Consider the following 12,551-nt stretch of genomic DNA (forward strand, 5'->3'; position numbering starts at 1 on the left):
GACACTAAAGTCAGTGGAGTTTGGGCAGTGCGGAAGGAGGTTGCAGGTTACAGAGGGACATAGATAAGCTGCAGAGCTGGGCTGAGAGGTGGCAAATGGAGGTTAATGCGGAAAAGTGTGAGGTTATTCATTTTGGAAGGAGTAACAGGAAGACAGAGTACTGGGCTAATGGTAAGATTCTTGGTAGTGTGGATGAGCAGAGAGATCTCAGTGTCCATGTACATGGATCCCTGAAAACTGCCACCCACGTTGATAGGGTTGTTAAGAAGGCATACGGTGTGTTAGCTTTAATTGGCAGAGGGATTGAGTTTCGGAGCGATGAGGTCCTGTTGCAGCTGTACAAAACTCTGGTGTGGCCGTATTTGGAGTATTGCGTGTAGTTCTGGCCGCTGCTGTAGGAAGGATGTGGAAGCATTGGAAAAGGTGCAGAGGAGATTTACCAGGATGCTGCCTGGTATGGAGGGAAGATCTTATGAAGAAAGGCTGAGGGATTTAAGGCTGTTTTCGTTAGAGAGAAGAAGGTTAAGAGGTGACTTAAATGGCGTATACAAGACGATCAGAGGATTAGATGGGGTGGACAGTGAGAGCCTTTTTTCTCGGATGGTGATGGCTAGCACGAGGGGACATAGATTTAAATTGAGGTGAAACAGATATAGGACAGATGTCAGAGGTAGGATCTATACTCAGAGAGTAGTAGGGGGTTGGAAGGCCCAGCCTGCAACAGTAGTGGACCCTCCAAAATTAAGGGCATTTAAATGGTCATTGGATAAACATATTGATGATAAGGGAATAGTGCAGATGGGCATTAGAGTGGTTGCACAGTTCGGCGCAACATCGAGGGTGGAAGGGCCGACTGCGTTGTTATGTTCTATGTTAGCCAAAGCAGGATCAGTTCAACACTCCTAACAGGACTTCAAATATGCATAAATTAGGTTGATAAAATCCCAAAAATCTCAAGGAACAGTGCAAATAATAGAGGCAGCAAGAAGTCACTTTATGAGACTTAGTGATTGCTATGGTTTGGAATGGTGTTCGCTGCTCTTCCGTGGGATGCATTCAAAGAATCAAATTAAATCACAATCTAACAGGAACCTCTGGCTCCCAAGCAATTCCTATTTGTATTGATGTGTCAGGAAAGCAGAATTGAACTTACTTTCTGATTGCTGCAATTTTTCCCGCTGCAATTGTTCCTGCTGCAATACAATTTCCATTCTCCTCACCAGTTGGACTGTCATAGATTCTGCAGCTGCAATTGGTCACAAAGAAAGTTACGTTAAACAAACCCTTGCGTCCACAAGTGGCCGTTACTAAAATAAATTACTGAAGACTCTGGGATTCAATATTTCAACCATTCGTCAGCTGGTTTGCACTGTCTTTTCTTTGGTCTCTACTGATGCAACTTTTATTTCAGAAAACTTTCTAATCACGAGGAATAAGGCAAATGTAGAGAGGCAGTAACAGGATTGCTGTGATTGGGAATGATCTTTGCTACACTATTATATCCCTTCATGAATTTGTTGCTATAGAATTTTACAGGAACTGCCAGCTCTCCAGCAATTTCCATTTACATTGTTGTAATCGGAATGAAGCAGAATTTAGTCAAAGATCGGATCAAACGTACTTCCTAATTGCACCAGTTTCTGGAGAACGTGGATTTCCATCTTCCTCGCAGTTTTGACTGTCAGAGTTTTCATTGCTGCGATCAGAAAAGCACTGATAAGCTATTTAAAAGGAAGTATTTGCAGCCAAAATTAAATGCATTAAAGTATAACCCTGTAAACTGAAGATGATGTATTTCGAGCATTGATAACTTGGGTTTGGTAAAATAGATCACGCTTAAGATGCATCGTGGAACGAGATTTGGATTTTCTTTCTCTGCAAAAACGTTCAAAGGAAATTTCCGGGACAACACAGTGAGGCTGGAAGTAAACAATGCCTGAAGGGCAAGCAATTTTCCAATTCCTCATTGAAGAGTTCTTAGATAGGTGTGTTTTTGCAGGACTGCATTTCCGTGCGCAGTTGGTGATGAGCTCGGAGATGCAAAGTTTGGTGATAGAGCAGGGAGTTTTCAGAGGCAAGTCTGATCCCTCCCCACTGCCATTCAGCAATTGTGCCAAAGTGACGAAGATAGGCAGCTCAGTAATCCCACTGGGGGGTAGCAAATGTGCCAATTACGATACAACTGATGACCAATTCCTGCCTCGAGGGGTCACCAGCAGCTTTTTCTCGGTCAAGTAAACAGTGCACCAGAGATTAGATTGGGCTGGTAGCTCTTGGGACTGGTTCTGCATCATTAATTGGATAGTGGCCCTGATGGCAGTCTCTGCATCTGGCACCGTGCTGCCCTGGGTTACACTGTCAGCCAAAGCAGGTTCAGATCAACACTCCTAACAGAATTTCAAATATTCATAAATTTGTTTAAAAAACCCCCCACTAATCTCTAGGAACAGAGCAAATAATAGAAGCAGCAAGCAGTCTCATTAATGTGATTGCTATGGTTTGGAATGGTGTGCGCTGCTCTTCCGTGGGATGCATTCAAAGAATCAAATCAAATCACAATCTATCAGGAACCTCTGGCTCTCCAGCAATTCCTACTTGCATTGATGCGTCAGCAATGAAGCAGAATTGAACTTACTTTCCGCCTGCTGCAATTTTTCCTGCTGCAATTGGTCCTGCAGGAACACGATTTCCATTTTCCTCACCAGTTGGACTGTCATAGTTTCCGCACCTGCAATTGGTCACATAGAATGTTACGTTAAACAAACCGTTGCGTCCACAAGTGGCCGTTACTAAAATAAATTACTGAAGACTCTGTGATTCAATATTTCAACTCATCATCAGTTGGTTTATATTGTATTTTCTTTGGTCTCTACTGATGAAATTTTTAATTCAGAGAACTTTCTAATCACGAGGAATAAGGCAAAGGTAGAGAGGCAGTAACATGATTGCTGTGATTGAGAATGATCTTTGCTACACTATTATATCCCGTCATGTATTTGTTGCGATAGAATTTTACAGGAACTGCCAGCTCTCCAGCAATTCCATTTGCATTATTGTAATCGGAATGAAGCAGAATTTAGTCAAAGATCGGATCAAACGTACTTCCTGATTGCACCAGTTTCTGGAGAACGTGGATTTCCATCTTCCTCGCAGTTTTGACTGTCAGAGTTTTCATCGCTGCGGTCATAAATGCACTGATAAGCCATTTTAAAGCAAGTGTTTCCAGCCAAAATTAAATGCATTAAAGTATAACCCTGTAAACAAAAGATGCTGTATTTCGAGCATTGATCACTTGGGTTTGGTCAAATAGATCACGCTTAATATGCATCGCAGAACGAGATTGGGATTTTCTTTCTCTTCAAAAACTTTCAATGGAAATTTCCGGGACAACACAGTGAGGCTGGAAGTAAACAATGCCTGAAGGGCAAGCAATTTTCCAATTCCTCGATGAAGTGTTCTTAGATATGTGTGTTTTTGCAGGACTGCATTTCCCTGCACAGTTGGTGATGAGTTGGGAGATGCGAAGTTTGGCGATAGAGCAGGGAGTTGTCAGAGGCAAGTCTGATCCCCCTCCACTTCCCTTCCGCAATTGCCAAAGTGACGAAGGTAGACAGCTCGGTAATCCCACTGAGGGGTAGCCAATGTGCCAATTACAATACCAACTGATGACCAATTCCTGCCTCGAGGGATCACCAGCAGCTTTTTCTCTGTCATGAAAACAGTGCACCAGAGATTTGATTGGGCTTGTAGCTCTTGGGACTGGTTCTGCATCATTAATTGGAAAGTGGCCATGGTGGCAGTCTCTGCATTTGGCATCGTGCTGCCCTGGGTCCCACTGTCAGCCAAAGCAGGGTCAGATCAACACTCCCCAACAGGACTTCAAATATTCATAAATTTGTTTTTAAAAAATGCCACTAATCTCTAGGAACAGTACAAATAATAGAAGCAGCAAGCAGTCTCATTAACGTGATTGCAATGGTTTGGAATGGCGTTCGCTGCTCTTCCGTGGGATGCATTCAAAGAATCAAATCAAATCACAATCTAACAGGAACCTCTAGCTCTCCAGCAATTCCTATTTGCATTGATGTGTCAGGAATGAAGCAGAATTGAACTTACTTTCTGACTGCTCCAATTATTCCCGCTGCAATAGTTCCTGCTGCAATTGTTCCTGCAGGAACACGATTTCCATTTTCCTCACCAGTTGGACTGTCATAGTTTCCGCACCTGCAATTGGTCACAAAGAAAGTTACGTTAAACAAACCCTTGCATCCACAAGTAGCCGTTACGAAAATAAATTACTGAAGATTCTGGGATTCAATATTTCAACCCTTCATCAGCTAGTTTGTACTGTATTTTCTTTGGTCTCTACTGATGCAATTTTTAATTCAGAAAGCTTTCTAATCACGAGGAATAAGGCAAATGTAGAAAAGCAGTAACAGGATTGCTGTGATTGGGAATGATCTTTGCTACACATTATATCCCATCATGAATTTGTTGCTCTAGAATTTTACAGGAACTGCTAGCTCTCCAGCAATTTCCATTTATATTGTTGTAATCGGAATGAAGCAGAATTTAGTCAAAGATCAGATCAAACGTACTTCCTAATTGCACCGGTTTCTGGAGAACGTGGATTTCCATCTTCCTCGCAGTTTTGACTGTCAGAGTTTTCATCGCGGCGGTCAGAAAAGAACTGATAAGCCATTTTAAAGCAAGTATTTGCAGCCAAAATTAAGTGCATTAAGGTAAACTGAAGATGCTGTATTCCGAGCATTGATGACTTGGGTTTGGTAAAATAGATCACGCTTAAGATGCATCGTAGAACGAGATTGTGATTTTCTTTCTCTTCAAAAACTTTCAATGGAAATTTCCGGGACAACACAGTGAGGCTGGAAGCAAACAATGCCTGAAGGGCAAGCAATTTTCCAATTCCTCGTTGAAGAGTTATTAGATATGTGTGTTTTTGCAGGACTGCATTTCCCTGCACAGTTGGTGATGAGTTGGGGGATGCGAAGTTTGGCGATAGAGCAGGGAGTTGTCAGAGGCAAGTCTGATCCCTCTCCACTGCCCTTCCGCAATTGCCAAAGTGATGAAGGTAGACAGCTCGGTAATCCCACTGAGGGGTAGCCAATGTCCCAATTACGATACCAACTGATGACTAATTCTTGCCTCGAGGGATCACCAGCAGCTTTTTCCCTGTCATGAAAACAGTGCACCAGAGATTTGATTGGGCTTGTAGCTCTTGGGATTGGTTCTGCATCATTAATTGGAAAGTGGCCATGGTGGCAGTCTCTGCATCTGGCATCGTGCTGCCCTGGGTCCTGCTGTCAGCCAAAGCAGGGTCAGATCAACACTCCTAACAGGACTTCAAATATTCATAAATTTGTTTTTAAAAAATGCCACTAATCTCTAGGAACAGTGCAAATAATAGGAGCAGCAAGCAGTCTCATTAATGTGATTGCTATGGTTTGGAATGGCGTTCGCTGCTCTTCCGTGGGATGCATTCAAAGAATCAAATCAAATCACAATCTAACAGGAACCTCTAGCTCTCCAGCAATTCCTATTTGCATTGATATGTCAGGAATGAAGCAGAATTAAACTTACTTTCTGATTGCTCCAATTTTTCCTGCTGCCAATGTTTCTGCTGCAATTTTTCCTGCTGCAATTATTCCCGCTGCAATAGTTCCTGCTGCAATTGTTCCTGCTGCAATACGATTTCCATTTTCCTCACCTGTTGGACTGTCATAGTTTCCGCACCTGTAATTGGTCACAAAGAAAGTTACGTTAAACAAACACTTGCGTCCACAAGTGGCCGTTACTAAAAGAAATTACTGAAGACTCTGGGATTCAATATTTCAACCCTTCATCAGCTAGTTTGTACTGTATTTTCTTTGGTCTCTACTGATGCAATTTTTAATTCAGAAAACTTTCTAATCACGAGGAATAAGGCAAATGTAGAGAGGCAGTAACAGGATTGCTGTGATTGGGAATGATCTTTGCTACGCATTATATATCCCATCATGAATTTGTTGCTATAGAATTTGACAGGAAGTGCTAGCTCTCCAGCAATTTACATTTATATTGTTGTAATCGGAATGAAGCAGAATTTAGTCAAAGGTCAGATCAAACGTACTTCCTAATTGCACCGGTTACTGGAGAACGTGCATTTCCATCTTCCTCGCAGTTTTGACTGTTAGAGTTTTCATCGCTGCAGTCAGAAAAGAACTGATAAGCCAGTTTAAAGCAAGTATTTGCAGCCAAAATTAAGTGCATTAAAGTAAACTGAAGGTGCTGTATTTCGAGCATTGATCACTTGGTTTTGGTAAAATAGATCACGCTTAAGATGCGTCGTAGAACGAGATTGTGATTTTCTTTCTCTTCAAAAACTTTCAATGGAAATTTCCGGGACAACACAGTGAGGCTGGAATAAACAATGCCTGAAGGGCAAGCAATTTTCCAATTCCTCGTTGAAGAGTTCTTAGATATGTGTGTTTTTGCAGGACTGCATTTCCCTGCACAGTTGGTGATGAGCTGGGAGATGCGAAGTTTGGCGATAGAGCAGGGAGTTGTAAGAGGCATCTGATCCCTCCCCACTGCCATTCAGCAATTGCCAAAGTGACGAAGGTAGGCAGCTCGGTAATCCCACAGGGGGGTAGCAATGTGCGAATTATCATGCCAACTGATGACCAATTCCTGCCTCGAGGGATCACCAGCAGCTTTTTCTCGGTAATCTAAACAGTGCACCAGAGATTCGATTGCGCTGGTAGCTATTGGGACTGGTTTTATCATTAATTGGATAGTGGCTATGGTGGCAGTCTCTGCATCTGGCATCGTGCTGCCCTGGGTCCCGCTGTCAGCCAAAGCAGGGTCAGATCAACACTCCTAACAGGACTTCAAATATTCATTAATTTTTTTTTAAAAATGCCACTAATCTCTAGGAACAGTGCAAATAATAGAAGCAGCAAGCAGTCTCATTAATGTGATTGCCATGGTTTGGAATGGCGTTCGCTGCTCTTCCGTGGGATGTATTCAAAGAATAAAATCAAATCCCAATCTAACAGGAACCTCTAGCTCTCCAGCAATTCCTAATTTGCATTGATGTGTCAGGAATGAAGCAGAATTAAACTTACTTTCTGATTGCTCCAATTTTTCCTGCTGCCAATGTTTCTGCTGCAATTTTTCCTGCTGCAATTATTCCCGCTGCAATAGTTCCTGCTGCAATTGTTCCTGCAGGAACACGATTTCCATTTTCCTCACCAGTTGGACCGTCATAGTTTCCGCACCTGCAATTGGTCACAAAGCAAGTTACGTTAAAGAAACCCTTGCATCCACAAGTGGCCGTTACGAAAATAAATTACTGTAGACTCTGGGATTCAATATTTCAACCCTTCATCAGCTAGTTTGTACTGTATTTTCTTTGGTCTCTACTGATGCAATTTTTAATTCAGAAAGCTTTCTAATCACGAGGAATAAGGCAAATGTAGAGAGGCAGTAACAGGATTGGTGTGATTGGGAATGATCCTTGCTACACATTATATCCCATCATGAATTTGTTGCTATAGAATTTTACAGGAACTGCTAGCTCTCCAGCAATTTACATTTATATTGTTGTAATCGGAATGAAGCAGAATTTAGTCAAAGATCAGATCAAACGTACTTCCTAATTGCACCGGTTTCTGGAGAACGTGGATTTCCATCTTCCTCGCAGTTTTCACTGTCAGGGTTTTCATCGCTGCGGTCAGAAAAGAACTGATAAGCCATTTTAAAGCAAGTATTTGCAGCCAAAATTAAGTGCATTAAGGTAAACTGAAGATGCTGTATTTCGAGCATTGATCACTTGGGTTTGGTTAAATAGAACACGCTTATTATGCATCGTAGAACGAGATTGTGATTTTCTTTCTCCTCAAAAACTTTCAATGGAAATTTCCGGGACAACACAGTGAGGCTGGAAGCAAACAATGCCAGAAGGGCAAGCAATTTTCCAATTCCTCGTTGAAGAGTTCTTAGATAGGTGTGTTTTTGCAGGACTGCATTTCCCTGCACAGTTGGTGATGAGCTGGGAGATGCGAAGTTTGGCGATAGAGCAGAGGCATCTGATCCCTCCCCACTGCCATTCAGCAATTGCCAAAGGACGAAGGTAGACAGCTCGGTAATCCCACAGGGGGGTAGCAATGTGCCAATTATGATGCCAACTGATGACCAATTCCTGCCTCGAGGGATCACCAGCAGCTTTTTCTCGGTCATGTAAACAGTGCACCAGAGATTCGATTGGGCTGGTAGCTCTTGGGACTGGTTCTGCATCATTAATTGGATAGTGGCCCTGGTGGCAGTCTCTGCATCTGCTGCCCTGGGTTACACTGTAAGTCAAAGCAGGGTCAGAGCAACACTCCTAACAGGACTTCAAATATTCATAAATTTGTTTTAAAAAAACCCCACTAATCTCTGGGAACAGTGCAAATAATAGAAGCAGCAAGCAGTCTCATTAATGTGATTGCTATGGTTTGGAATGGCGTTCGCTGCTCTTCCGTGGATTGCATTCAAAGAATCAAATCAAATCACAATGTAACAGGAACCTCTAGCTCTCCAGCAATTCCTATTTGCATTGATTTGTCAGGAATGAAGCAGAATTGAACTTACTTTCTGATTGCTCCAATTTTTCCTGCAGCCAATGTTTCTGCCGCAATTTTTCCTGCTGCAATTATTCCCGCTGCAATAGTTCCTGCTGCAATTGTTCCTGCAGGAACACGATTTCCATTTTCCTCATCAGTTGGACTGTCATAGTTTCCGCACCTGCAATTGGTCACAAAGAAAGTTACGTTAAACAAACACTTGCGTCCACAACTGGCCGTTACGAAAATAAATGACTGAAGACTCTGTTATTCAATATTTCAACCCTTCGTCAGCTGGTTTGTACTGTATTGCTCTTTGGTCTCTACTGATGCAACTTTTATTTCAGAAAACTTTCTAATCACGAGGAATAAGGCAAATGTAGAGAGGCAGTAACAGGATTGGTGTGATTGGGAATGATCTTTGCTACACATTATATCCCATCATGAATATGTTGCTATAGAATTTTACAGGAACTGCTAGCTCTCCAGCAATTTCCATTTATATTGTTGTAATCGGAATGAAGCAGAATTTAGTCAAAGATCAGATCAAACGTACTTCCTAATTGCACCGGTTTCTGGAGAACGTGGATTTCCATCTTCCTCGCAGTTTTGACTGTTAGAGTTTTCATCGCTGCGGTCAGAAAAGAACTGATAAGCCAGTTTAAAGCAAGTATTTGCAGCCAAAATTAAGTGCACTAAAGTAAACTGAAGATGCTGTATTTCGAGCATTGATCACTTGGGTTTGTTAAGATAGATCACGCTTAAGATGCATCGGAGAACGAGATTGTGATTTTCTTTCTCTTCAAAAACTTTCAATGGAAATTTCCGGGACAACACAGTGAGGTTGGAAGCAAACAATGCCTGAAGGGCAAGCAATTTTCCAATTCCTCGTTGAAGAGTTCTTAGATATGTGTGTTTTTTAAGGACTCCATTTCCCTGCACAGTTGGTGATGAGCTGGGAGACGCGATGTTTGGCGATAGAGCAGGGAGTTGTCAGAGGCAAGTCTGATCCCTCCTCACTGCCATTCAGCAATTGCCAAAGTGACGAAGGTAGACAGCTCGGTAATCCCACTGAGGGGTAGCCAATGTGCCAATTACGATACCAACTGATGACGAATTCCTGCCTCGAGGGATCACCAGCAGCTTTTTCTCGGTCATGTAAACAGTGCACCAGAGATTCGATTGGGCAGGTAGGTCTTGTGACTCGTTCAGCATCATTAAGTGGATAGTGGCCCTGAAGGCATCTCTGCATCTGCCATCGTGCTGCCCTGGGTCCCGCTGTCAGCCAAAGCAGGGTCAGATCAACACTCATAACAGGACTTCAAATATTCATAAATTTGTTTTAAAAAACCCACTAATCTCTAGGAACAGTGCAAATAATAGAGGCAGCAAGCAGTCTCATTAATGTGATTGCAATGGTTTGGAATGACGTTCGCTACTCTTCCGTGGGATGCATTCAAAGAATCAAATCAAATCACAATCTAACAGGAACCTCTGGCTCTCCAGCAATTCCTATTTGCATTGATTTTGTCAGGAATGAAGCAGAATTGAACTCACTTTTTGATTGCTGCAATTTTTCCTTCTGCCATTTTTCCTGCTGCAATTATTCCCGCTGCAATTATTCCTGCTGTAATTGCTGCTGCAGGAATACGATTTCCATTTTCCTCACCAGTTGGACTGTCATAGTTTCCACACCTGCAATTGGTCACAAAGAAAGTTGCGTTAAACAAACCATTGCATCCACAAGTAGCCGTTACTGAAAGAAATTACTGAAGACTCTGGGATTCAATATTTCAACCCTTCATCAGCTGGTTTGTACTGTATTTTCTTTGGTCCCTACTAAAGCAATTTTTTATTCAGAAAACTTTCCAATCACAAGGAATAAGGCAACTGTAGAGAGGCAGTAACATGATTGCTGTGATTGGGAATGATCTTTGCTAAGCTATTATATCCTGTCATGAATTCATTGCTATTTAATTTTACAGGCACTGCCAGCCCTCCAGCAATTTCCATTTATATTGTTGTAATCGGAATGGAGCAGAATTTAGTCAAACATCGGATCAAACGTACTTCCCAATTGCACCGGTTTCTGGAGAACGTGGATTTCCATTTTCCTCGCAGTTTTGACTGCCAGAGTTTTCATCGCTGCGGTCATAAATGCACTGATAAGCTATTTAAAAGCAAGTATTTGCAGCCAAAATTAAATACATTAAAGTATAACCCTGTAAACTGAAGATGCTGTATTTCGAGCATTGATCACTTGGGTTTGGTAAAATAGATCACGTTTAAAATGCATCGTAGAACGAGATTGTGATTTTCTTTCTCTTCAAAAACTTTCAATGGGAATTTCCAGGACAACACAGTGAGGCTGGAAGTTAAGAATGCCTGAAGGGCAAGCAATTTTCCAATTCCTCATTGAAGAGGTCTTAGATAGGTGTGTTTTTGCAGGACTGCATTTCCCTGTACAGTTGGTGATGAGCTGGGAGATGCGAAGTTTGGCGATAGAGCAGGGAGTTGTCAGGGGCAAGTCTGATCCCTCCTCACTGCCATTCCACAATTGCCAAAGTGACGAAGGTAGGCAGCTCGGTAATCCCACTGGGGGGTAGCCAATGTGCCAATTACGATACCAACTGATGACCAATTCCTGCCTCGAGGGATCACCAGCAGCTTTTTCTCGGTCATGTAAACAGTGCACCAGAGATTTGATTGGACTGGTAGCTCTTGGGACTCGTTCAGCATCATTAATTGGATAGTGGCCCTGGTGGCAGTCTCTGCATCTGGCATCGTGCTGCCCTGGGTCCCGCTGTCAGCCAAAGCAGGGTCAGATCAACACTCCTAACAGGACTTCAAATATTCATAAATTTGTTTAAAAAAACCCCACTAATCTCTAGGAGCAGAGCAAATAATAGAGGCAGCAAGCAGTCTCATTAATGTGGTTGCTATGGTTTGGAATGGCGTTCGCTGCTCTTCCGTGGGATGCATTCAAAGAATCATATCAAATCACGATCTCACAGGAACCTCTGGCTCCCAAGCAATTCCTATTTGCATTGATGTGTCAGGACTGAAGCAGAATTGAACTTACTTTCTGATTGCAGCAATTGTTCCTGCCGCAATTTTTCCTGCTGCAATTAATCCAGCTGCAATTGTTCCTGCTGCGATTGTTCCTGCAGGAATACGATTTCCATTTTCCTCACCAGTTGGACTGTCATAGTTTCTGCACCTGCAATTGGTCACAAAGAAAGTTACGTTAAACAAACCCTTGCGTCCACAAGTGGCCGTTATTAAAAGAAATTACTGAAGACTCTGTTATTCAATATTTCAACCCTTCGTCAGCTGGTTTGTACTGTATTTTCTTTGGTCTCTACTGATGCAGCTTTTAATTCAGAAAACTTTCTAATCACAAGGAATAAGGCAAATGTGGAGAGGCAGTAACATGATTGCTGTGATTGGGAATGATCTTTGCTATGCTATTATATCCCGTCATGAATTCATTGCAATTTAATTTTACAGGAACTGACAGCCCTCCAGCAATTTCCATTCGCATTGTTGACATCGGAATGGAGCAGAATTTAGTCAAATATCGGATCAAACGTACTTCCTAATCGCACCGGTTTCTGGAGAACGTAGATTTCCAATTTCCTCGCAGTTTTGACTGCCAGAGATTTCATCGCGGTAGTCATAAAGCACAGATAAGCCATTTTAAAGAAAGTATTTGCAGCCAAAATTAAATGCATTAAGGTATAACCGTATAAACTAAAGATGCTGTATTTCGAGCATTGATCACTTGGGTTTGGTAAAATAGATCACGCGTAAAATGCATCGTAGAATGATACTGTGATTTTCTTTCTCTTCAAAACTTTCAATGGAAATTTCCGGGACAACACAGTGAGGCTGGAAGTAAACAATGCCTGAAGGGCAAGCAATTTTCCAATTCCTCATTGAAGA

General features: G+C 42.2%; 1 protein-coding gene across 1 annotated transcript in view; it reads right to left on the reverse strand.

Annotated features, from left to right (window-relative positions):
• The window catches only part of LOC119964231, a 901,051-nt gene that overhangs the window by 58,030 nt on the left and 830,470 nt on the right, over nt 1-12,551 (reverse strand). The window contains 14 exon segments of the mRNA XM_038793515.1: nt 1,154-1,246; nt 1,622-1,696; nt 2,636-2,728; nt 3,103-3,177; nt 4,117-4,224; nt 5,602-5,754; nt 6,131-6,205; nt 7,128-7,280; nt 7,655-7,729; nt 8,635-8,787; nt 9,163-9,237; nt 10,164-10,301; nt 10,677-10,751; nt 11,689-11,826. Of these exon segments, the coding sequence (XP_038649443.1) occupies nt 1,154-1,246; nt 1,622-1,696; nt 2,636-2,728; nt 3,103-3,177; nt 4,117-4,224; nt 5,602-5,754; nt 6,131-6,205; nt 7,128-7,280; nt 7,655-7,729; nt 8,635-8,787; nt 9,163-9,237; nt 10,164-10,301; nt 10,677-10,751; nt 11,689-11,826 (1,479 nt within the window).

The sequence above is a fragment of the Scyliorhinus canicula genome, chromosome 4 (assembly GCF_902713615.1).
Source record: "Scyliorhinus canicula chromosome 4, sScyCan1.1, whole genome shotgun sequence".
In the NCBI taxonomy this organism is placed as follows: domain Eukaryota; kingdom Metazoa; phylum Chordata; class Chondrichthyes; order Carcharhiniformes; family Scyliorhinidae; genus Scyliorhinus; species Scyliorhinus canicula.